This window comes from Lolium rigidum, chromosome 3 (assembly GCF_022539505.1).
Source record: "Lolium rigidum isolate FL_2022 chromosome 3, APGP_CSIRO_Lrig_0.1, whole genome shotgun sequence".
In the NCBI taxonomy this organism is placed as follows: Eukaryota; Viridiplantae; Streptophyta; class Magnoliopsida; order Poales; family Poaceae; genus Lolium; species Lolium rigidum.
Genome location: NC_061510.1, coordinates 39,366,391 through 39,391,907, shown reverse-complemented (window position 1 = coordinate 39,391,907; position 25,517 = coordinate 39,366,391). Strand labels below are relative to the sequence as shown.

Sequence of the window (25,517 nt, the reverse complement as noted above, 5' to 3'; positions counted from 1 at the left end):
GTTATACACACTTTTTTCTTTTACCGGTTGATGAGGCTGCTGCTGCTGCTAGCTCATGATTTTGTCACACATTCTTTATTTTTAAATCTCAGTACTATTATACCTTCGTACCTTGTACCTTGTATTGTTAATATATTACGAATAAAAGGTCGTTGGCTTGGTCATAACTTGGCACCATGATCTGCGTTCTGAAGGAGCTAAATGTGTGGAGGCCTGGAGGGCATTTAAATTTCGGGGGAGATGGCAGGCAGATGTTCATTTCACTAGATTCAGAGATAGCAAACCAGTTGTATTGTGAAGGTGCGATGGATTTCAACGTTGCCGGCCAAAACATATACAGCATGTAGACAAATTTGAGCCATGAAAAGAATTGTCTTGCGAAACAATAGATCAAAGGGGCTCTTTGAAATACAGACAACAACAAAGATGTTAACACTGTGGCTTAACCAGCCTGCAAGGCTGCAACCCATGAGTTCAGTTACTTTTTACAGATCAATTAAATTCTAAGACCCATGATACCAACGGGAACGACGGACGGTAAGCGTAAATACAACACATACAGTAACGTTGCACCTGTATGACTGTATCACTACCATTGCAGTACGGTTTCTGACAATTTTAGGTCAATAGCTTTAATTTACAAGAGTCCAGGCCTCTCACACCGCCGGTCAGTGTTCCATGTATTGGCATGGCGGCGGGGTTACCTTCGTCTTCTCTCCTGCAGGAAATAAACCACACCAGAATCAAAATTTACAAGATCGGCGGAAGGAACTAATGCTGGTATGAAGGCCAGCAGAATACAATCACTTGTTTTCTAAGCCGATAACTGGTATAGACAAAACAATGTGTTTGCGTAGAAAAAGAAATTTGAAGTGTTTTATCCAAGTATAATACAAATGATGGGGCTTCAGTATCGTATCAGCCTGATACAAGTGATGGTACCAGTCTGATATAATTTTCACCCTCACATTTCTTTGTCAACTCACCATATGCACCACGAATCTTTATTTCCCGCCATTCTTGTACAAGCGCGCAGCAACAGCACATCACATGTGAAAGGAAATCGTCACAGCACCCTCCCTGCAGCAGCAACATAAGAAAATCACAACCTCAGGTACTATACAAGGCTGTGAATTCACTAGTATATATGGACACTCTGCCAGGGAAGTGTTAGGAGAACGTTGTCAAACCTCAACACTAGCACTGGACCAAGCCAAAGCCAGAAGAACCTATTTAGGTGCTTTTGTGACTTATAAGCCAAAACCCAAAAGCCAGAAATAATACCAACCAAACAACACAAGAGATAAATTTTTAAGTTATTCCCTAAGATATTATCTAGTTAGCAATCAGTTAAGTGTGTGTACTTTTTCGAAAGAATTAAGTGTGTGTAACATGGACAATCACTAAAGATCAGGGAAAAAACAATTGGTAGGAACTAGGAAGCGATATAAGAGGCCAAGAATATTTACCGCGATATTTAGCCGTTGACGAAGCTTTCGCCTTACACAGCAAGTGTAACAGCAACAAGACAATATCAGGGAGTACGCCATAATGTCATTGCAGGCTTCTGCTGAAGCTGGTAACAAGACAGAATGACTATATATAAATCGGGCTTTTATTTAGGTTTACAGCATTAGTTAAGTTCACATAATGTGTGACTACATTTTATTTAAAAGTAGACATGATGTGAACGACTAGGACCTTTGCTGTGATAAAAATAGTTGATTTATAAGATGCTCAGTACATCAGAAGATTTGGTAAAAATGGTACATGGGAAATGGCTAATCATCTGAGGAATTGGCAGTAAACTATCAAACAAGAGGAAAATGATGTAAGTTTGCTATGGAGGAATTACCAGAGAAGAAAAATAAATATGCACAGTTAACATGCTGACTAGAGAACATTCTTACACATGGTCCTGTTCTTGGCAATTGAAGAAATCCTTGAGAAGGTTCCACAGGGGAAAAAGAAGGTCTTCAGACCTGTGTTGTCACAAGCAGACAAATGATAAGCATAATTTGTAAGAATCATTGTGATCATCATTGTTATGTATTTTCTCTATCTTAGGCCTGTAGATCAAATTGGGATATGAACTGTTATATTTTCCCATGTGAAAGCAAAGGCTGGTGTGTGGATTATAAGATTTTGCATCAGTGTCTACTGTGTTAGTATCTTAAGTTATAATTGTATGCTCAGCACAGAAATAACTCAAGTTGCTCATTAGACTAATACACATAACTACGAAAGAAGTTATTGATTGATTGATTGGTTCATTTGACTATTTTGGTAAATGACTTACATAGTGTGTACTCACGTTAGTAAACCATCTATCACCTTTGGTTAACCTCCATTGGACAACTTGAAAGAAAACAGAAGGTAAATAGAGAAAGAACATAATCAAAGGCTTATATTCATTATGGTTGACCTCCTACATTGTTTTCCATAAATTTAGGGCATATCCGAATACATAAGAATTTAAGAATAGCAACGTCCTAGAGCCAATCATGTTACTCTTTGAGTTTAAGATGCATTCCACTGCATGAATTTTAGTATTATGACCAGTTTATACTCCCTAGATATAGACTTCTGAACTACATGAATTTTTCAATAAATAGATATAGTCCCTGATTTCACAAGACACACTGCATGAATTTCAATATTATGTTCAGTTTATACACCCTAGACATAAACTTCTGAACTATACCATCAGACACAAAATGTGTGGTTATTGCTAGGTTAGAGAGTGATAGGCTAGACAAAAGTGAACATTTGTGCTTGAAATAGCATCGACAAAGCTTCAGACAAATTATGAAAACCATCAGCGCAAATAGAAGTGAGCATAATGATCAATTTTCCATCGGACAATGAGAAGACAAATAGACATACACAAAGATGGCTCTGAACAGCAACCAAGTAAGTCCGCATGCCACTCATCACTGTGTGATCCTGTACTCGAGACCAGATCATGGTTGTATGGAACAGGTGTAGAACTCCTGCATTGAATGAAAACTATCAAGGGTCTAATAGTATGGAAGTACATTATTTTGCAGAGGGAAACCTAATTTCCATTTCAAGTTCAAAACATTAGCATAGGTACATACAAGAACCCAGTTCTCTTGTATTGGATCACATAAACTGGTCTACAATTATACCAGATTTGTATTTTTAAAACAAAGCATATAATTCATGCTTAAGAAAATGGCTTAATATTTTTATGTCCTCTGAACTCACACCATACATAAACAGGCACCAACAAAATATAGCAAAACTTACTAACCGTGGTGCATTGTAGGCGTCCTTTTGCTTCTTCGGAGAGTCATCATCATATGATTTTGCAGTGTCTTCCTTAACTTTTGTGTAGTCTGAATCGGTTTTCTTGCTAACCTTTTCGGTTTTCTTGGTAGCCTTTTCATCTGCACTGTCCTCCGGAATAGAACTTGCCACAGTTCTAGTTACCCCAAGCAGGTGATGGATAACCTCGCACTGGCTCATATCCATGTTGCTCTGTGATCTCTGTAGCTCCACCTGGAGCTTCTCGCTTTCCTTCCGAAGAGCTTCGTTGAATGGCAGGTTTGGGTAAGAGCAGGAGAGGGTCTTCTTGAGCACGATGGAAGGATTTGTGCAAGGGTCAGGGTTTAGCAGAGCGTCCTGGACCTCCTTGTCTTCCTCATCGAGAGAATATTCGCATTGATCCCTTTCGATGTACTCGATTCGCTCCTAAGGTAAAGAAAAAGATGATCAGGAATAGGCCACAAAGCCAAAGAGAATATGGATAGGAGCAACAAAAGATGGTAACAGTGGACTAGTCCAAAGTGGCATGTTTAGTGACTGGGCTCATGGTGATGGAGCTCAAACAGCAATCTACAAGTTTGGCTTTCCTAGTAGGAATCAGCAAGTTTGTTGTCGGTGTAGATAAACAATGGAAATGATTGGTTGCCAAAAAGTTGTACGTTTTTACTCAAATGAGGGAACTGTATATTCTGTAATAGAATCTTTTGGTTCATAGCACCAACTTGCCTAAACGACCGACAGAAAACAAGACGCCCATGAGAGCACACAGGAAAACCAGCAATTCAGTTCAATCAGGTTCCACCAAATACCAAAAGCAGAGATTCACTTTAGAAGCCAAGAGAAATGCACATCGCCTTTTCTCTAGACCAGCATATCCCAGCAGAATGGTGGAATCGATATAACAAATCAACACCTCTAAAAAGCCTACCCAACCAACCGCTAAACATTGTGCAGCAGAAAGAATGGAATCAAAAGCAGGACTAAGCAAATCGTGTTGAAGAGCATCAGAGCACACAAGAAAACCAGCAATTCAGTTGAATCATGTTTTACCAAATCTCAAAAGCAGATATTGGAAAATTCAGAACTAAGCGAATCTTTTGGTTCATAGCACCAACTTCCTAAATAACCGACAGAAAACAAGACCCATGATATGAGAGCACACAGGAAAACCACCAGTTCAGTTCAATCATCTCCCACCAAATCCCAAAAGCAGAGATTCTGGCTATACTTTAGAAGCAAAATGCAGATCACCTTTTCTCTAGCTGTAGTATATCCCAACAGAATGGTGGAATGGATATAACAAATCAACATCTCTGAAAAGTAAAAAAGGCTACCCAACCAACCTACCTAGGTGTCTATCTCTGAACATCGTGCAGCAGAAAGAATGGAATCAAGAACTGAACTAAGCAAATCAGTCAATGTGGAGATTGGAGACAGATGCCGAGAGAGAATTCCAATTCGGTGCTGAGATATACTGACCCTGACGCGCGCGTTGTCGACGAGCGTGATGAGCGGCACGAGCCGTAGGTAGTTGTCGATCTCGCTCTGCGCGGTGCGGAAGCGGTAGACGATGTTCCAGCCCATGGCGAGGAGGTAGAGGAAGGACCTGTCCTGGCAGGAGCTGACGAGCAGGTAGCCGCGCCGCAGCGCGTCCTCGAGCTGCTCCAGCGGCTCGCGCGTCTCCGGGTAGCGCTTGAGCTCGGAGACGCGGAGCTGCTCCAGCAGGCCGCCGATGAGCTTGAGGTGCTGCGCGAAGCGGCGGCAGTTGTGCTTGTGCATCCGCGCCGTGGAGGCCGCCTTGACGATGAGCGCGATGAGGCGGACGGCGTCCAGGCCCGTGAGCTGGGCCACGTTGGCCACGTCCCCCAGGGACGCCATTGATGTCTGCTTGTCTGTCTGCCCGTCCTCCGGATTCTCCCGCTACAGCCGCGAACAAAATCGGTCGATTTTCTTGGGTAGAAGGTCAGAGAGGGCCAGCTGATGTACCGCCCATCTGCGGCGCCAAGAACCTAGCCACCGGCTCGAGATTCAAAGAAAACGCTGCGCACCGGCGCAGATCTGCGAGATCACGGGAGCAGCAGCATTCCCCTTTTCTTTTCTTTCTTTCCTGCGAGTAAGAAATCAAGGTGAGACTCGGGGCTGTGCCTCCGGCTGAAACGGCAAAAATGCTGCTAGGAGAATCTTGGAAAGCAGTTAGTTCGCTTCCTGGTTCACCTTCTTCCTCTGCTCCGGGCCGGGCTAGGTCCTCCGCCCCAGCAAAGCGACGCGCGCTAGAGTAGTAGTGGGCGAAAAGGCGAGAAGCCGAGGCGCGCCGCGCGACCGGGAGAGAGTGGGGGGAACTGGAGTGAGAGCGGAGGCAATGCCTGCTAGTGGAAGAAGGGGGGCCTGCAAGTGGAAGAAGGGGGAGGGCGCGGATGGAGTGGATGAGGCGACAGGCGAGAGGGGGAGAGGGAGGCGTGGCGTTGCTTCGGTGCTGGACTCACTCCACTGTCCACTCCAGTCTGGGCAACCAAGCAGCCGCTCTCCGGACTTGCACCCGCGTGTCGGGGTTCCCGTCGGAGCTCGCGTTTTCACTGGCGGCCACTTTACTCCCGCGCCAGTTCGCATCTGGTTCCGTTTGGTTGTTTGCGCGGTGTGGGTTGGAATTGAAGAGCCAGCGTCCGAGTTTAGCGAGAGGCTGCCATGGCAGGAGCTGCCAAAGCCCCCGTGAGGTGGTGGTTGGTACTACTCCGTAATGGTTTGGTGGGGATGCAGATGCACTTTTGGATCGCCTGCTCAACACGAGTCGCACTGGCAGTTTTTTGTCCTTGGGTGCGGATGCGGTGGACGCGTGCGTACGTGCGCCAGAACCAGCGCGCACTTGCATTGCATAGTTGCATGCACCGGACGTGGTGGACGAGGTCGCTGCTTGCGGTGGACCCATGCCTGCCTGCCATACCCTCCGTTTCAAGCATAGTAGTAACAAGCATTAGACATAACAAAGTTATAACAACACTTATACAAGATTATCTTCAAGACGAATACCTAAAATCTCGTCACATAAGGAGGATTACATGATCAATCTCATCCAAAACTCATCCACCTCTAAACCTACAGAGAACTACTCACTCATGGTGATGCAGAGTGAGTCCATGATGGTGGGTGATGATGTCGCTGATGGTGATGATGAAGAAGCCCTCGAAATCCCTCCCCACAGGGTGGATAGCAGGATCAATCTGGCCCCCAAAATGAAGATAGTGGTCTCAGCGGCGCTCTGTTTCGCGAAACATCATGTCCTTTCAGGGGGTAGGTTTTTAGGGTATATAAGGCACCTCGTGAAGGAGAGAGGCGAGACGACGATCGAGGGCCGAACGGGCACTAGTGGCGCGGTCGGGAAGTTGGGCCGCGCAACCTGGCCTAGTTCAGGCCCCGTGGTTCCCTTCTCGTGGTATTTTCCCCAATTTTATTTCCTGCGAAAATTTGACAAAAAGGAGATTTTGCAAATCGCCCCTAGATTTTGGGGGTTTTTCAGGAAAAACAAAATAGGGATAGAATCAATTCTATTTTCATATTTTGCAACCTTTTAGAGATTTGAAAATTGCTTCAGAGTTTATGTAGAATATTTAGTGGCCTTCCTAATAATATTTGGGAGTCCAACTATTTGGTTTGAAACATTTTGAGAGGGTTTTAAACAGAGGGGAGTTTGCATACATTAGGGTTTCCACTTAAGTTTTAAAATGCAATTTTTTTCTTAATGCATGTATATGATGTTCATGATGCACAAAACAAATCCTAATTAGGGCTTGCTAAAACAGGGATGTTACACCCTATCTGGTGCTCTACAGTTCCGGTCGTTTTCTGTGGGTTAGTCCCGGATTGAAGTTCTACGATTGTTTGGATATGTGGTTGGAGTACTTGTAACTTCGGTCAGCCATCTCCAACGTACGGGTCACATCCAACCTTGGCAGGTTAAAGCTAGTTACTAAGTAGTCAAACAACTGGGCTGACCCATTTACTAACTGGCCCTATAAATGTTGCAAATAGACTAGTCAAACAAATAAATCTGGCCAGGCCCGCCATCTAAGTGGGCCGGCCTAGTTATCTTGTTAACCGGTCAAACCAATACATTAGCCCTAACCCACGGACATAGTGGGCCGGCCCTTATAGATGTTTGACCGGTCAAACCTACTATGCTAGGCTGGCCCACCAACTGAATTTGTTGGCCATTTAGTCTTTGACCGATCAAACCAAGACATTGGGCCCGTACGGCATAACTAACGGCCAACCCATTTATATAGTTCACAGGTCAAACAAAGTCAACTGGCCCGGACCGCAAACTAAGTGTGCCGGCTGAACATTTTCTTATTGGGACAACCTATTTAAGGTGTGGCAGGTCTTGTGTGGGCCTACCATCTACCATGGGATTTCAGCCGGTTAACGGCGTTACTGGATAGTTAACGGTGTCTGCCACGTGTCAGTTTGCATGACGTCAGCAGTCAACTGCCTCCCGAAAACTCTTTTGCAACGGTCCGATTTTTCGTGGCTAAAGGGCGCCCAAACACGACGCACCGAAAAATCGGTGGTAATCCCTTAGGTGACACAATATGCACCACAGAACCCATATCGTTGGGTTAGGCTCATAGACGAGGAAAAGGTCCATTAGCTGACAAAAATTTGATGTTGTTGATAAGAACTTTTCTTGTAGTGCTTCTTCCGCCCGAAGATGATAGAGTTGGGGACGCGCCAATGGCTAGATGACGCCGGTGTCGTTAGTCGTGGAGTCGACACACCGACAAGGAGATCCTCACGAGGTATTCTGTGGAGTCCTACGCTTGTTACCGCAAGTGGCTGAAAGAGATAGAGAGATGAGGTGAGGCGGGAGAGAGAAAGAGAGAGTAGGGGCAAAAGAGGGAGTGATCAGGCGCGTATCTTTGGCCGCCGCCGAACCCGCCATTGAAAAGGGCATCTCAGTCCTCGCTGCATACGCTGCTGCCTGAGGGGAAAAGGGCACCGCCTGTCCACTCGAAACTGTGTGGCTGACCTCCCCGTCATCTTTTTTAACTTGTCATCCCTTGGTTGGAAGCAGAGGAACCTCCGTACCAATAGCCGCGCCGCGAACCCATCTTCTTCCCAACCTCGCGCGGCAGCAAGCCACCACGGTCCCTGATGGTTCATGTTGCCCACGACACCATCGTCGTCTGGTGGCAGCAGGGCGACTTCTAGGCCATGACCTGAGATCAGGAGGAGGCGGTGGCGCTGCTGGCCATCGAGCAACCACATAACGTACCAATTGGTGTGATTATGAGGAGCTGATACGTCTCAAACGTATCTATAATTTCTTATGTTCCATGCTACTTTTATGACAATACTTGAATGTTTTATACATACTTTACAGCATTATTATACATTTTCCGGCACTAACCTATTAACAAGATGCCGAAGTGCCGCTTGTTGTTTTCTCGCTGTTTTTGGTTTCAGAAATCCTAGTAAGGAAATATTCTCGGAATTGGACGAAATCAACGCCCAGGATCCTATTTTTGCACGAAGCTTCCAGAAGACCGAGGGGGAAAGGAAGTGGGGCCACGAGGTGGCCAGACACCAGGGCGGCGCGGCCCAGGCCCTGGCCGCGCGGCCCTGTTGTGTGGGCCCTTCGTGACGCCCCGTGACCTACCCTTCCACCTACATATAGCCTTCGTCGCGAAACCCCCTGTACCGAGAGCCACGATACGGAAAACATTACCGAGAGGCCGCCGCCGCCAATCCCATCTCGGGGATTCAGGAGATTGCCTCCGGCACCTGCCGGGAGAGGGGGATCATCACCGGAGGGGCTCTACATCATCATGCCCGCCTCCGGATTGATGCGTGAGTAGTTCATCCTTGGACTATGGGTCCATAGCGATAGCTAGATGGTTGTCTTCTCCGCTTGTGATATCATTGTTTAGATCTTGTGAGCTGCCTAACATGATCAAGATCATCTATTTGTAATGCTACATGTTGTGTTTGGCGGGATCCGATGAATATAGAATACTATGTTAAGTTGATTATCAATCTATCATATATCTGTTGTTTATGTTCTTGCATGCTTTCCGTTGCTAGTAGAGGCTCTGGCCAAGTTGATACTTGTAACTCCAAGAGGGAGTAATTATGCTCGATAGTGGGTTCATGCCTCCATTGAATCTGGGATCGTGATAGTAGGTTCTAAGGTTGTGGATGTGCTGTTGCTACTAGGGATAAAACATCGATGCTTTGTCTAAGGATATTTGTGTTGATTACATTACGCGCCATACTTAATGCAATTATCTCGTTGTTTACAACTTAATACCTGGAAGGGGTTCGGATGATAACCCGAAGGTGGATTATTTAGGCATAGATGCATGCTTGGATAGCGGTCTATGTACTTTGTCGTAATGCCCCGATTAAATCACATAGTAATCATCATTGATATGTATTGAATCTTTATTTGTCAATTGCCCGCCCGTAATTTGTTCACCCAGCATGTTAGTTATCTTATTGGAGAGACACCTCTAGTGAACTGTGGACCCCGGTCCATTCTTTTACATCTGAATACATTCTCATCGCAATCATTGTTTTTACTGTTCTTTGCAAACAAACACCATCTTCCACTCGATACGTTTAATCCTTTGTTTTCAGCAAGTCGGTGAGATTGACAACCTCACTCGTTACGTTGGGGCAAAGTACTTTGATTGTGTTTAGCAGGTTCCACGTTGGCGCCGGTTTCACTGGTGTTGCGCCGCACTACATTCCTCCACCAACAACCTTCACGTGCTTCTTGGCTCCTACTGGTTCGATAACCTTGGTTTCTTTCTGAGGGAAAACTTGCTGCTGTGCGCATCACACCTTCCTCTTGGGGTTCCCAACGGACGTGTACATCTACGCGCATCATCAAGCTATTTTCTGGCGCCGTTGCCGGGGAACTGAAGAAAAGTTACACCACAGAGAATTGCCTCCCACGATAACATCTATTTTCTGGCGCCGTTGCCGGGGAGATCAAGACACGCTGCAAGGGGAGTCTCCACTTCCAATCTCTTTACTTTGTTTTTGTCTTGCTTTACTTTACTTTATTTACTGTCTTGTTTGCTTCATATTAAAAACACGAAAAAATTAGTTACTTTACTTTCTGTCTTATTTACTAGTTCTATATCAAAATACAAAAAAATTAGTTACTTGTCTTTACTTTATTTGCCTAGTTTACTTTATTACTGTTATAATGGGAGCTCATGAAAATACTAAGTTGTATGATTTCACTAGCACAAATAATAATGATTTTATATGTACTCCTATTGCTCCACCTGCTACTACAGCAGAATTCTATGAAATTAAACCTGCTTTACTGAATCTTGTTATGAGAGAGCAATTTTTCTGGTGTTAGTACTGATGATGCTGCTGCCCATCTTAATAATTTTGTTGAACTTTGTGAAATGCAAAAGTATAAGGATATAGATGGTGATATTATAAAACTGAAATTGTTTCCTTTCTCATTAAGAAGAAGAGCTAAAGATTGGTTGCTTTCTTTGCCTAAAAATAGTATTGATTCATGGACTAAATGTAAAGATGCTTTTATTAGTAAATATTATCCTCCCGCTAAGATTATATCTTTGAGAAGTAGCATAATGAATTTTAAACAATTTGATAATGAACATGTTGCTCAAGCATGGGAGAGAATGAAATCTTTGGTAAAGAATTGCCCAACCCATGGATCGACTACTTGGATGATCATCCAAACCTTTTATGCAGGATTGAATTTTTCCTCGAGGAACCTATTGGATTCAGCTGCTTGGAGGTACTTTTATGTCCATCACCCTGGGCGCCGCAACTAAACTTCTTGATGATATGATGATCAATTACTCTGAATGGCACACGGAAAGAACTCCTCAAGGTAAGAAGGTAAATTCTGTTGAAGAAACCTCTTCTTTGGGTGATAAGATTGATGCTATTATGTCTATGCTTGCAAATGGTAGATCTCATATTGATCCTAATAATGTTCCTTTAGCTTCATTGGTTGCTCAAGAAGAAAATGTTGATGTGAATTTCTTTAAGAGTAATAATTTCAACAACAATGCTTATAGGAATAATTATGGTAACAACAACTTTAGGCCATATCCTTCTAATAATGGTAATGGTTATGGTAATTCTTATGGTAATTCTTACAACAATAATAAGAGTGTACCCTCTGGTCTTGAAGTGATGCTTAAAGAATTTATTAGTACACAAACTGCTTTCAACAAAACTATTGAAGAAAAGCTTGGTAAAATTGATGTTCTTGCTTCTAAGGTTGATAGTCTTGCTCTTGATGTTGATCTATAAAATTGAAAGTTATGCCTGAGGAAGTTAAAGATGCTAGGTTTGCTAAAACAAATGCCATCCAAGTTCGAATTAATGATAATATTAGAATGTTGGCTGAATTGCATGCTAGGTGGGATAGAGAAGAAAAAGAAAAACTTGCTAAAGAGAATAATGTAGCTAAAGTATGGACTATTACCACCACTAGTAATGTTGATTCTTCACATGTTGCTGCACCTCCTACTATCAATGGTAAAATAATTGGTGTTGGCAATGTTTCTACTCCTAGTGCAAAGCGCACAAAATTGCCTGAAACCGCTGAAACTGCTGTTTGTGATAAAACTACTGAAATTTTTCAAAATATTGGTGACAATGATTCCATTGCTGTAGAACATAATGGTTTAGATTTTGATAATTGTCATATTACTGAAGTTATAAAGTTCTTACAAAAACTTGCTAGAAGTCCCAATGCTAGTGCTATAAATTTAGCCTTTACAAAACATATTACAAATGCTCTCATTAAAGCTAGGGAAGAGAAATTAAAACTTGAAGCTTCTATTCCTAGAAAGTTAGAAGATGGTTGGGAGCCCATCATTAAGATGAAATTCAATGATTTTGAGTGTAATGCTTTATGTGATCTTGGTGCAAGTATTTCTGTTATGCCTAAAAAGATTTATGATATGCTTGACTTGCCACCATTGAAGAATTGTTATTTGGATGTTAATCTTGCTGATATAATGTTAAAAAGAAACCTTTGGGGAGGATTGATAATGTTCGCATTACGGTTAACAATAACCTTGTCCTATTGTGTTGGGAAGACCTTTTCTTCGAACCGTTGGTGTTGTTATTGATATGAAGAAAGGTAATATTAAATATCAATTTTCTCTCAAGAAAGGTATGGAACACTTCCCTAGAAAGAGAATGAAGTTGCCTTTTGATTCTATTATTAGAACAAGTTATGGTGTTGATGCTTCTTCTCTTGATGTTACTTGATTTGCACTTTCTGCGCCTAGCTGAAAGACGTTAAAGAAAAGCACTTCTTGGGAGATAACCCATGTTTTATTTTGTTACTATATTGTTGAGTCTTGGAAGTTATTTACTAATGTAGCAACCTCGCCTTATCATGTTTTTGTGCCAAGTAAAGTTTCTATGCTAAAGTTGATGCTATATTTGGGATTGCTGCGCAGAAACAACATTGCTGTCTGTCACGAATTCTCGCAGAGCTCCCGGTAAAAAATTCGAAAAAAATCTGTAAATTTACGAGCGTGATCCTCATATATGTACGCAACTTTCATTAGTTTTAAGTTTTTCCATTTGAGCAAGTTAAGTGCCCCTGCCAGATTCATCTTTACGGACTGTCCTGTTTTTGACAGATTCTGCCTTTTATTTCGCATTGCCGCTTTTGCTATGTTGAATGAGTTTCTTTGTTCCATTAACTTTCAGAAGCTTTGTGCAATGTCCAGAAGTGTTAAGAATGATTGTGTCACCTCTGAATATTTGAATTTTGATTATGCACTAACCCTCTAATGAGTTTGCTTGAAGTTTGTGTGGAGGAAGTTTTCAAGGGTCAAGAGAAAGAGGATGATATACTATGATCAAGAAGAGTGAAAGGTCTAAGCTTGGGGATGCCCCGGTGGTTCATCCCTGCATATTTTAAGAAGACTCAAGCATCTAATCCTGGGGATGCCCAAGGCATCCCCTTCTTCATCGACAACATTATCAGAGTCACTTCTAGTGAAACTATATTTTTATTCCATCACATCTTATGTTCTTTACTTGGAGCGTCGGTTTGCTTTTATTTTTGTTTTGGTTTGAATAAAGTTGGATCCCATCATTCTTATATTGGAGATATTACGCTCCGCCTTTTCATATGGAACACTTGTGTTCTTAATTGTGCTTTAATGTTCATGGCGAAGGCTGAAATTGCTTCGTTAAATTGCTATTTGGTTGGAATCGGAAAATGCTGCATATGGTTTGGTAACTTGGCAATTGTTTGAGCTCTCATAGATCATGTTTAAGCTCTTGCATCATGTAGTTTAATCTATTAATGAAGAACTACCGTAGAGCTTGTTTAATTTGATTTGCATGATTGGTCTCTCTAAGTCTAGATATTTTCGGGTAAAGTGTTTGAACAACAAGGAAGACAGTGTAGGGTCTTATAATGCTTGCAATATGTTCTTGTGTAAGTTTTGCTGTACCTGTTCATACTTGTGTTTGATTCAAACAACCTTGCTAGCCCAAACCTTGTACTGAGAGGAAATGCTTCTCGTGCATCCAAACATCTTGAGCCAAAACCCATGCCATTTGTGTCCACCATATCTACCTACTATGTGGTATTTTTATGCCATTCCAAAGTAAATTACTTGAGTGCTACCTTTAAAATTTCATTCCTTTACCTTTGCAATATATAGCTCATGGGACAAATAGCTTAAAAACTATTATGGTGATGAATATGTAGTTATGTGTCTTAATTCTTATAAGTTGCTTGTTAAGCGGTAACCATGTTTCTGGGGACGCCATCAACTTTACCTTTGTTGGATATCATGTGAGATGCTATGCATGTTCGTCTTGTCTGAAGTAAGTGCGATTTCATGATCAAATGGTTTGAGTATGCATATGTTAGAGAAGAACATTGGGCCGCCAACTAAAGCCATGTATCATGGTGGAAGTTTCAGTTTGGACATACAACCTCAATCTCTTATGAGAATATTAACTGTTGTTGAATGCTTAAGCATTAAAAGAGGAGTCCATTATCTGTTGTCTATGTTGTCCCGGTATGGATGTCTAAGTTGAGAATAATCAAAAGCGAGAAATCCAATGCGTGCTTTCTCCTTAGACACTTGTACAGGCGGCATCGAGGTACCCCTTTGTGACACTTGGTTGAAACATATGTTATGCGATGATAATCCGTGTCTTCCGAGCTAAGTAGGACAAGGTGCGAGCACTATTAGTACTCTATGCATGAGACTTGCAACTTGTAGGAAATATTATGCATATCACATATGAATTATTACTACCGTTGACAAAATTGTTTCTATGTTTTCAAAACAAAAGCTCTAACACAAAAATAGTAATCCATGCTTCCCTCTGCGAAGGGCCATTCTTTTACTTTATGTTGAGTCAGTTTACCCACTTCTTTCTATCTTAGAAGCAAACACTTGTGTTAACTGTGTGCATTGATTCTTACATGTTTACTTTATTGCACCTATTATATTACTCTATGTTGACAAATATCCATGAGATATATATGTTACAAGTTGAAAGCAATTGCTGAAACTTAATCATCCTTTGTGTTGCTTCAATTCATTCTACTTAGAATTTATTGCTTATGAGTTAACTCTTATGCAAGTCTTGTTGATACTTGTCTTGAAAGTATTATTCATGAAAAGTTTTGCTATATGATTAATTTGTTTAGTCATTATCTTTGTTAGCAATCTTTTGCTTCAGATCACTCCCTTCATCTCATATGCTTTACAATAATGTTGATCAAGATTATGTTGGTAGCATGTCACTTCAGAAATTATTTGTGTTATCGTTTACCTACTCGAGGGCGAGTAGGAACTAAGCTTGGGGATGCTTGATACGTCTCAAACGTATCTATAATTTCTTATGTTCCATGCTACTTTTATGACAATACTTGAATGTTTTATACATACTTTACAGACATTATTATACATTTTCCGGCACTAACCTATTAACAAGATGCCGAAGTGCCGATTCGTTGTTCTGCTCGTTTTTGGTTTCAGAAATCCTAGTAAGGAAATATTCTCGGAATTGGACGAAATAAACGCCCAGGGTCCTATTTTTACACGAAGCTTCCAGAAGACCGAGGGGGAAAGGAAGTGGGGCCACGAGGTGGCCACACACCAGGGCGGCGCGGCCCAGGCCCTGGCCGCGCGGCCCTGTTGTGTGGGCCCCTCGTGACGCCCCCTGACCTACCCTTCCGCCTACAAATAGCCTTCGTCGCGAAACCCCCTGTACCGAGAGCCACGATACGGAAAACATTACTGAGAGGCCGCCGCCGCCAATCCCATCTCGGGGGATTCAGGAAATCGCCTCCGGCACCCTGCCGGAGAGGGGGATCATCACCGGAGGGGCTCTACATCATCATGCCCGCCTCCGGATTGATGCGTGAGTAGTTCATCCTTGGACTATGGGTCCATAGCAGTAGCTATATGGTTGTCTTCTCCGCTTGTGCTATCATTGTTTAGATCTTGTGAGCTGCCTAACATGATCAAGATCATCTATTTGTAATGCTACATGTTGTGTTTGGCGGGATCCGATGAATATAGAATACTATGTTAAGTTGATTATCAATCTATCATATATGTGTTGTTTATGTTCTTGCATGCTCTCCGTTGCTAGTAGAGGCTCTGGCCAAGTTGATACTTGTAACTCCAAGAGGGAGTAATTATGCTCGATAGTGGGTTCATGCCTCCATTGAATGCGGGATCGTGACGATGAGGTTCTAAGGTTGTGGATGTGCTCGTTGCTACTAGGGATAAAACATCGATGCTTTGTCTAAGGATATTTGTGTTGATTACATTACGCGCCATACTTAATGCAATTATCTGTTGTTTACAACTTAATACTGGAAGGGGTTCGGATGATAACTCGAAGGTGGATTATTTAGGCATAGATGCATCGTTGGATAGCGGTCTATGTACTTTGTCGTAATGCCACCGATTAAATCACATAGTAATCATCATTGATATGTATTGAATCTTTATTTGTCAATTGCCCGCCTGTAATTTGTTCACCCAGACATGTTAGTTATCTTATTGGAGAGACACCTCTAGTGAACTGTGGACCCCGGTCCATTCTTTTACATCTGAATACATTCTACCGCAATCATTGTTTTTACTCGTTATTTGCAAACAAACACCATCTTCCACTCGATACGTTCAATCCTTTGTTTTCGGCAAGCCGGTTGAGATTGACAACCTCACTCGTTACGTTGGGGCAAAGTACTTTGATTGTGTTGTGCGGGTTCCACGTTGGCGCCGGTTTCACCGGTGTTGCGCCGCACTACATTCCTCCACCAACAACCTTCACGTGCTTCTTGGCTCCTACTGGTTCGATAACCTTGGTTTCTTTCTGAGGGAAAACTTGCTGCTGTGCGCATCACACCTTCCTCTTGGGGTTCCCAACGGACGTGTACATCTACGCGCATCATCAGGAGCTGAAGAGAGCAAACCATGGCACCTCCACCGGCCACAAAGGAGCTCTGCCTAGCCTCCAAGAACCTCCTCCGCGCCGCCGACTGCCTAGGACGGAGAGGATAAATCTGCGGCAGAAGATAAATCTATGGGCGGGGGCAGGTCTTCTCACTGCACCTGGTCAAAGCGGTGCGTCCATGAGCTACCCAGGCAATTAATCTTGTCGCGCCCACAAACGAACATGCAGGCGGAGTCCATCACATGGGACATCAGCAGGAGGACAGCTAACCAGAACAACAAAAATACGCCCAGACCAGAACAACACAATAAGAATCAACCCCACCTAATTGCTACACGCCACCGAAAGTATACACATGGGTAAAACAACAGGAATTGATCACCCAAGGAAACACGTGTCAACCTGTCGTTATCCCAAAAGAAATTCAAACTTTCGAGAAAAAAGATGTTTGTTACCCTTTAGTATAGTACATATACATATGTGATCATTACTCACGGTTAATTAGTTTGCAACATGCTCCCTCCTTCTCGATTTAGTTTGCCATTCAGTTTTGCTTGAGGTCAAACTTTATAAATTCCGACTAACTGCGTATAAAAATGTATTTATTGTCATAATATCAAGTGCATATAGTATGAAAGTATATTCCATGATGGATTTAGTAACATTGCGTAATGTTGTAGGTGTTGGTATTATTTTCTACACATTTGGTTAAGGTTCACAAAGATTTATCTTTTAGTAAAACTAACCTGCATCCTAATTTGGAAAAGAGGAAGTACATTAGATATGAGCAAAGTGTTTTCACTTTTATATAAATGTCATCAGTAATTTATACTGACAAATAGTAGACCAGTAGTAGATAAGATCATTGCATATAGATTAGCAAATATTGTTGTATTAATGTGATATAGAGGGACGTGTCTACGTCTGAACCTTTCGTGCATGCCAAGCACTGCTGACCAAAAGATTTGACCCACATGTTGACATCTCGTGGAGCTGAACCCTAGGATAACCGTGACAGCTTGTCACGAGCGACTAGCAACAGGGAACGTGCGCGTCGTACCGCCACCACCTCCCCCGGCGACCCGGCGAGCCAACTACCCCACCCGCACTCAAAGCAGCCGCCGTGCCGTGCACCAACAACCCAGAAGGAACTCCGCAGGCAGACCCCAGCCTCCCCGTCCCGTCCCGAAAGTTGGCACCATCTCCCTACTCCCCCACCACGGCCATGGAGCGGCTCATCTCCAGGACGGCGGTCGCCCCCCGGATCCACGCGCCCGGCAGATCCCCCCTCCTCCCCGCCCGCCGCACCGCCTCCGCCGCGGCTGCCGGAACCTCCAGCGCCGCGCCGTGGACCGCGGTGCGCGCGCAGTCGGCACGTCTCCTCGCCGCGGCCTCGCCGCTGCGGCATGACGGTCTCTCGGCCGCGCCGCCCGTCGACGAGGTGGCCACGGCGGGGGTTGGCCCTCCCTGGAAGCTGCTCGGGACCCTGCTCCCCAAGGTCAGACGAAAATTCAAAATTCTCCTTCTTGTTCTTATCCTGACAGCAATGTTCCGTATCTCAGAGATACGATAGTGCTACGATGGGTCCCCGGTTCCGTGGGTAATTTAGCTTAGTTTCTTAGCCTTTACGCGACAATTCTACCTGAAATAGCACCGAATAATCTACTCCCCAGATCCTGACGGCGGCGGCTTGGAGTGGTTCATTGTGCAGATTTAACATATCATCATGCTTTGCAAAGTTTCTCTTTTCGACCAAATAGCTTATAGGAAGAAAACGTCAATTACAATGGATGTTAAATCGGCGGGAATGGCTCGCGGACTCTATTCTCGATCCATGCCTCATGCTATCCAATTGTGAACCATGTTAAATTTGCTGTACCAGACGGAAAGGAAATAACAAATATTACTATTTCTGAAACATGTATATGGCATGATGAAGCTAGTGTTGCAGCACTTTGGTGAAGCGTGAAGTCTGACACGTCTCCTTAGAACGGTTACTCCCATTGCATGTTTAGATTATTCATATTCAAAATTCATCACCCCCAATGTTCTCTCTGCTATTTATTTTCTAAATACATGAACCATGTAAACCAGTGTGTATCTTTTTTTAGTATAATAGTATATACACGAGTTCTTCTAAAAGATACTATTGATCAAATAAAGTAGCTTGCACATAATTTACAAGTTTCCACAGAATCCAAGGCACACTACAAAAGCCTAATCCCCCTAACACAATTGAAAAAGGAAGGCAATCAGCTAAAGAGTTTGGCATACTATCAAGATGACTCGACTCCTTTTTCCTTCCTCAGTCAACAAATCCGGTTCACTAAAACTTCAGCCAACCTATGTGCAACTATGACCTTCAACTATTCAAAGTCAATTACAGTAGAACAGTTCCTTCAACTCTTTCTTGGCACTGACATGTGCTTTCGTACTTTGAAAGCTCTTGTTATGCACATGCAAAAAAAACGCAGTACTGACTGACCTTACAACCTTGAGGTATAGAAGAAGCACACATGTTGTTACATATTTTTAGCGAATATAGGGAGTAAGTTCAGAATGTACAAAGCTCTTATTTTATGAAGAGGGTCGGGGTTTCAAGCAATTCTGTATTCTTAATCTTGATGTGATTACATGTATACGTGTGCAGATTTCAGATTTACAGAATTTTGGTAAACTATTGATGTTGTGAACCTAAATCTGAATACATGAATGTTCATTTGAGATCAACTAACCATCACGATCTGCTGCTATCTGGTATATTTTGTTTGTGTTTGTGCACGAGAATCTTAGCATCTACTCCATGATAGCTTTTGCCATTGTTATTATTTTTTCTTGGTGATTCTTGTGATACTACTGTTCAGCTATAACCGATACTTTGTTTTTCACAGGCTTCTACTGCTGCCCTTTTCTTACTTCTGACACTTACGACAAGTGCATTGCACTCTAGCATTCCTCATGCTGCCTATGCATCGGCGCAACCAGCAATCAAATCTGGTGGGTTCCTGTCACTAGAGTTATTAAGCAGTGGCTGGGCTGGTTTCTTTGCGGGATGCTTGCATACCTTATCCGGGCCTGACCATCTTGTTGCATTGGCACCCCTATCTATCGGGAGATCAACACTGGAGAGTGGACTAGTTGGTGCCCTTTGGGGCTGTGGTCATGATGCTGGACAAATCATCTTCGGCCTGCTCTTCTTGTTACTCAAGGATCGTCTGCACATTGAGGTTCTCCGTATATGGGGAACAAGAGTCGTAGGCCTGACCCTTCTTATGATAGGCGCAACGGGCATCCGGGAAGCTTCAGAGGTCCAAGAGTCAGGGTTAGTTCTGGAGGGTGTGGACAGCAACTTGAGTGGCGGTGAGCCTTTGCAGCAGGCACCTGCTGCACCCAGGAAGAAGAAAGTTGGTTTCACAACATTTGCCACCGGAGTTGTCCACGGTCTCCAGCCAGATGCTCTGCTGATGGTCCTGCCCGCACTGGCTCTCCCTTCGCGCTTTGCTGGTGCAGCGTATCTTGGCATGTTTTTGGTAGGGACTGTATTTTCGATGGGTAGTTACACGGCTTTTGTAGGTTCTTGTAGCGAGGCTCTAAAGGATAGGGTTCCTAAGATAACTGAGAAGCTTACCTGGGCTGCTTCCCTTCTAGCTGTATGCATGGGGTTAGCTCTTCTAGTTGGGCAGTTCTTTGGGTTCACTCTATATTGATTGATGCGTCCGTTCTTGTAACTTGGCTAAATTGTTTTGATTTTGATTTGTTATCCTTATCGGCAGTTGAGTTCATATTAGTGATTGATTATTTGATTACATAGTTATTATTGTTCACACTGCAAAACTTTGGGTTATCTGCCTGTCTAAATGGATGGCTTGTTATTTTTTGAAGGGCACTGTAGGATTTTGATCCAAACTCTGCTTTTTTTTTTCTTTTTTTTGAACAAGGATAGGCCCTTGGATACTGCATTAAACTAACAGCGTTGTGATACAAATTACATCAAGGACGTTGTTTACAGGAAGAAATTTATCTATGTCCTTGGCTTTTACCACACAGACCCTGAATAACGAAGTGAAAATGCAATCGGGTCCTTCAACACCGCCGGCGAACTCAGGTCTGAAACAGCGGCCATCTACAACATCACCGGGGACTAGACCACTTGGTGCAGTGAAGAGGGTGAGCTCCGCCGCAAGACCAACACAGGGCCTCCAAGGGAGGTAGAAGAAAACCTGACGCGTCTCCGACATCAGGCCCTGGAGATGCTGCCCGCCAGCATGAAGGGTCGGCCGCCAATCTTGGGCTACCGAGGATATCCTCCAGGTCGTCGCAGTACCACGAACTCCCCAGCCACCTCCGTCATTGCAGTGAGCTCCAGCAATCACACCCTTCTCCTCGCCTCCACGGCCGGCCAGAAGAGAGAACGGCGACAGCAGACTCCAACAACAGAGAAGACCACCAAGCTGCTTATTGAAGAAGACCTCACCAGATCTGCCGACCACGCCTAGCTTCCGCCTCGAAAGGTTGACGAAGAGCTTCTCCGGCGACCGCCTGATGCCGCAGCCAAGCACCAGGACGAGCAGCCTCCAGAAGAAAGGAAAGACGGCCTTATTTCGGGAGATGCCTATCTCCATCTTCCTCCCAGGCTGCAACTCCCGCCACCAGAGCAGAGCCGTGAGGACGACAGAGCAAAGGGTGCACCAGATCCGGCCGATGGGATCCAGCATCCTACCCCCAGACTCCACATAGGGAAAATCTAGACAAAAACTAAACCTACTACTACTTCCGGCGCCCTTCCTTTGCCTACTCCAGCCAGCATCACCGGCAGAAGCGGCTCCGGTCCGGCCCGGCAGCGCAGAGGAAAGAACCAGGCGAGTGCGGCTTCGGGAGAGCTTTCGGTGGAAGACAGAAGACCACTACTACTTCCGGCGCAGACCAAACTCTGCTTGCATGGTTGCTTCTTGGGTTGCCACCCACTGGACCCCTGAGCCCGTGATCCGACACCATTGATCCATAGGATATAAAAAGTATAGGAATATGAAAATATATGATTGGGACAGCTGTGAATTTTTATAGTCCAAGCTACACATATCCTTTTTTCAAAATAAAAATGGTATTTAAAAGTTTTGAAAATCCAGTTTTTCCTAGATGTAATAATCTGTTCTTTCAACGTGCAAAAAGCAGCTCCAAATACCTTAAATTTTTGTTTGTTCGAAAATGAAAAAATCTAACATATTTGGGGGTTTTAAATTGTTGCACACTTCACACTTTTAGATGTCAGACATTGTTATTTTTTTTCATAGCTAAGAGTCGAACGTATATTAAGATGATTTTTCGCAGGTTGATAGAACACTTCATTATCTACATCTGGGGTTATTTTTTAGTATTTTAAAAAAATTTAAATTCCATTTTTGAATTTATCAAAAAACAAGCTATGTGGCTACACTTGTGGTTAAGGGGCCGAGGTTCGATCATGCCAAAACACGGAATCATACTCATGGTGTTCAAGAGGTCGAGGTGAACGCGCCAAGAAACATGAATGGGAATTCCACCTAGAGGATAACTCCGAACACAGCCTGCGATTGAGAAATTCCCACTTGTCTCGAAAGAGAGGACTTCTAACAAGAGAAAAGCTGAAAAGTGAAACGGAGGCCGAGCTACGAGTAGCTCTTTATTTTCAAACACTCAGAATTCGTATTTTAGAATTTTAAAAAATTCGAATCAAAATTCTAGAGATAGCCAATGATGTATACTACAATGATGTAAAATCTCAATACAAACTGCTTTATATTCTAGGTCACAAAAATGACAAATTCAAACAAATTTTTATAGTGCATAGTATACGTTTCAAGACTACCAATTTTGTCAGATTTTATCAATTTCGTGTAGCCTATAATACAAATTAGTTTGCATTGAGATTTTACACCATTTGTAGCATACACCATTGACTACCTCTAGGATTTTGTTTTAGATTTTTTTGAAACTTTGAAATACGAATTTTAAGTTTTTGAAAATAAAGAGCTACATGTAGCTCGGCCTCGTAAACCCTAAAACAGGAAAAACGTTACAAATACTCAATTTTCTGAATGAAGTTACACGCATATTTGACTCAAGAACTTCCTTTTTGTTTTTTAGATGGGAGCATCGCGGCATTGAACCATGCACACGATCTTTTTTGAATTGATAGCTTGTAGGGGTATCTATGTCTTTGAACAATTCAATCAACGGTAGATGTTGAAGAGATACTTTTTTTAGCCTAGGGAGTCCTGCTTCAGTGCTCCTCCCTAACCAAAGTCGAGGGGTTATATTCATTTTTTTGTTTGTTTTGTTTTCCTATCCACCGAAATTCATATTGAGCCCATGTATGCCCGTTTGTATATATATGGTATTTCCGGTCCTAATTGGGGGGGGGGGGGCTATAGGCACGTGACCGTATTGGCACACTATACGTACAGAAAATAATCGTACAAGACAACGCGGGCTATATGCGGACCTCTAGAGGGTTGTATGTACATGTCAGACTTTTAAATTTTATGATCATGCCCCCAGTTACGAACGGGTATGAGAAGATTTTCACCGTCCTTATTTTTGGCGCGGCTAGACATTTGCCAAGAGGGGAGCACCGGGCAGAAGTGATCCTAAATAGCCAAACAAACAATATTATATGAGCAAACGTCCGATAACAACATAGTTGGAGTCAATCCTTAAAGCCCACATGACTTAAGCTTAGGAGAGGACTTCATGATTCCATCTAGTTGGTATGTGCTGCAATAGTGACTCACATGTGTGGTGAACTGTCTACCACCCCATCCTTCTCCCTTTCTAGAAGCATGGCAAAAGAAATATGGTGATTAAAATTTCACCAGAGTAGGGGAGGATGGAGCCATGGAGGTGAGGCGGCTGGATGCCCATATGTGCCGCTGTGTAAGAAATGAGAAGTTGGCCACCCCGTGCACGGTATACCTATAGTACTAGCATACAACCACACATCTAACCTTCCAGCCATGATCCAACTAGGATCGGGCGACGAAAAGGATTATGCGTTATTCCCTTCCTAATGGTGTCTGTGTTGAAGAACCTTTCGCGTAGTCTGTCTTGTTACCAATGATGCTGGTTGGTCATTGATGGGTACCTTTGGTTGTTTCACTATGGCATTTGTTCTTTTCTTTTTGTGATAATTTAGTTGTGTGCATCATTGATATATTGGATGATCTTGATATGGTGTCGCTGCAGAGGCCAGCGTATCAACATAATATTAACATATTTTCTTTTATCGAATAAACATGCCATGATTGATTTTCGCATACAAACGGGTTTTGTTGCAACCAATTTTAAAATTAATAATGTCATCCAAAAACATAAACTAGGTCCATAATGCCTTCAAAACACAAATTTTTCTTTCTAGGCCTTGAACCAGAAACCCTGGATCTGGAGGAGTGAACCAAACAAACCCCCCCTACTCAGCGCCTGCTCCCTCCCTCGTGCTGCCCCTGAGTAGCGGCGCACACCACCTGTTCGACGGAACACCGCCCCAGAACAGAAGCGTCATCCATGGCGAGCGGGGTGGATCGCATCAGCGCCCTCCCGGAGGACGTCCTCCACCACGTGCTCCACTCCCTGCCGGCTCAAGAGGTGGTGCGAACGTGCGTGCTCGCCCGGCGCTGGCGCAGCGTCTGGCGGTCCGTGCCCGCCCTCCGCTTCACCGGCACCAAGGGGTGGGACAGCGCCGACAGGTTCGTCCAGTTCGTCGACCACCTGCTGCACCTGCGGTGCGCTGGCGGCGGCGACGCGCCTCTGGATTCATGCGATTTTGATTTCGATGCCGACGGGTTCATGCAGCTGCCCGCTAACGAGCGGCACGCGAGCCACTGGATGTGGCAAGTGGTGCCCCGTGCCCGGGTCCTCCGGCTTGGTGTCATCGAGTTTGACCAGGAGCCGTCGCCACTCTCTGATCTGCATCTGGTTTCACAGCACCTCACGAGGTTAGAGCTTGTCGGCGTCCGTGTCAACGACAGCGTCGTTGATTTTTCAGGCTGTCCGGCATTGGTGGAACTGCGAATGGATGTTTGCGATGTTTTTGTCAATCAGCTGGTGTCTCCATCCTTGAAACATCTCCACATGGCCCGTTGCTATACTTTTGATCATGCCCGCATTCTAATTTCTCTACCAAGCCTCGTTTCGCTCGAGTTGATTGAATGCCAAGGAAGGATTCCATTGCTTGGAAGCTTGCCGTCGTTAGCAAGAGCAGTTGTTATACTCAACGGAATCTGTAGTGATCGATGTTTAAATGACCGGTTTGATTGTTGTGGTAATTGTGATGGTTGTCGTGATTATTATGGGCCTGGTTATGACCGCGACAGCTGCATGTTTCTCAAAGGTTTGTCAGAAGCTACAAACTTGGAGTTGTCAGCTTGTACTGATGTGGTACGTTTGCAACTACATCTCTCTCAGTTCCTACTATTATTTTCCTTCCACCAATTCTCATCCAACAGCCACATGGCCATCAATCATAGCAAATTACAGTTGAGTTATATATGACTCACACATAAGCATATTTCATTTTGTATCTGAAAGATCAAAAGGTTCCTTATTTGATCCAACTCTTTTGTACTTCCTAGATTGTTTTCAACAGGGATTTGAAGTGGTGTCCTACATTTTCCAAGTTAAAGACTTTGTTCCTCAACAACTGGTGTTTGGCTGCTGACCACAATGCATTGATTTGCTTTCTCCAACACTCACCAATTTTAGAGAAGCTTACTATTCAACTTTCTAAGGTATAG

At 43.6% G+C, this 25,517-nt stretch overlaps 3 protein-coding genes across 3 annotated transcripts; 2 read left to right on the top strand and 1 right to left on the bottom strand.

Moving 5' to 3' along the window:
- Positions 1 to 370: 370 nt before the first annotated feature.
- Positions 371 to 5,169, bottom strand: LOC124694706 (cell number regulator 13). Its single transcript, XM_047227661.1, has 7 exons — positions 4,771 to 5,169; positions 3,278 to 3,717; positions 2,887 to 2,993; positions 1,911 to 1,982; positions 1,470 to 1,576; positions 987 to 1,080; positions 371 to 718 (listed from the first exon to the last, which is right to left on the bottom strand). Exons 1-7 carry the CDS (start codon positions 5,167 to 5,169, stop codon positions 669 to 671), a joined length of 1,269 nt encoding a protein of 422 aa, XP_047083617.1. The 3' UTR covers positions 371 to 668.
- Positions 5,170 to 17,934: 12,765 nt separating this feature from the next.
- LOC124695730 lies at positions 17,935 to 20,555 on the top strand. The gene is made up of 2 exons (XM_047228547.1): positions 17,935 to 18,247; positions 19,641 to 20,555. The coding sequence occupies exons 1-2, from the start codon at positions 17,975 to 17,977 to the stop codon at positions 20,454 to 20,456; spliced, it is 1,089 nt and encodes a 362-aa protein (XP_047084503.1). The 5' UTR covers positions 17,935 to 17,974; the 3' UTR covers positions 20,457 to 20,555.
- Positions 20,556 to 24,288: 3,733 nt separating this feature from the next.
- LOC124694705 (MEIOTIC F-BOX protein MOF-like) lies at positions 24,289 to 25,517 on the top strand. Its single transcript, XM_047227659.1, has 2 exons — positions 24,289 to 25,161; positions 25,356 to 25,517. The coding sequence occupies exons 1-2, from the start codon at positions 24,289 to 24,291 to the stop codon at positions 25,515 to 25,517; spliced, it is 1,035 nt and encodes a 344-aa protein (XP_047083615.1).

Bases quoted from the DNA above. Each gene is read 5' to 3' on its own strand.
- LOC124694706 (XM_047227661.1), bottom strand. From the start codon at position 5,169: ATGGCGTCCCTGGGGGACGTGGCCAACGTGGCCCAGCTCACGGGCCTG. The intron at 1,983-2,886 runs GTATGTCTATTT...GTGACAACACAG, and splicing joins CTGTTCAGAGCCATCTTTGT to GTCTGAAGACCTTCTTTTTC. The intron at 719-986 runs GTGAGTTGACAA...TATTTCCTGCAG, and splicing joins AAAGATTCGTGGTGCATATG to GAGAGAAGACGAAGGTAACC.
- LOC124694705 (XM_047227659.1), top strand. From the start codon at position 24,289: ATGGCGAGCGGGGTGGATCGCATCAGCGCCCTCCCGGAGGACGTCCTC. The intron at 25,162-25,355 runs GTACGTTTGCAA...TGTACTTCCTAG, and splicing joins TGTCAGCTTGTACTGATGTG to ATTGTTTTCAACAGGGATTT.
- LOC124695730 (XM_047228547.1), top strand. From the start codon at position 17,975: ATGGAGCGGCTCATCTCCAGGACGGCGGTCGCCCCCCGGATCCACGCG. The intron at 18,248-19,640 runs GTCAGACGAAAA...TGTTTTTCACAG, and splicing joins TCGGGACCCTGCTCCCCAAG to GCTTCTACTGCTGCCCTTTT.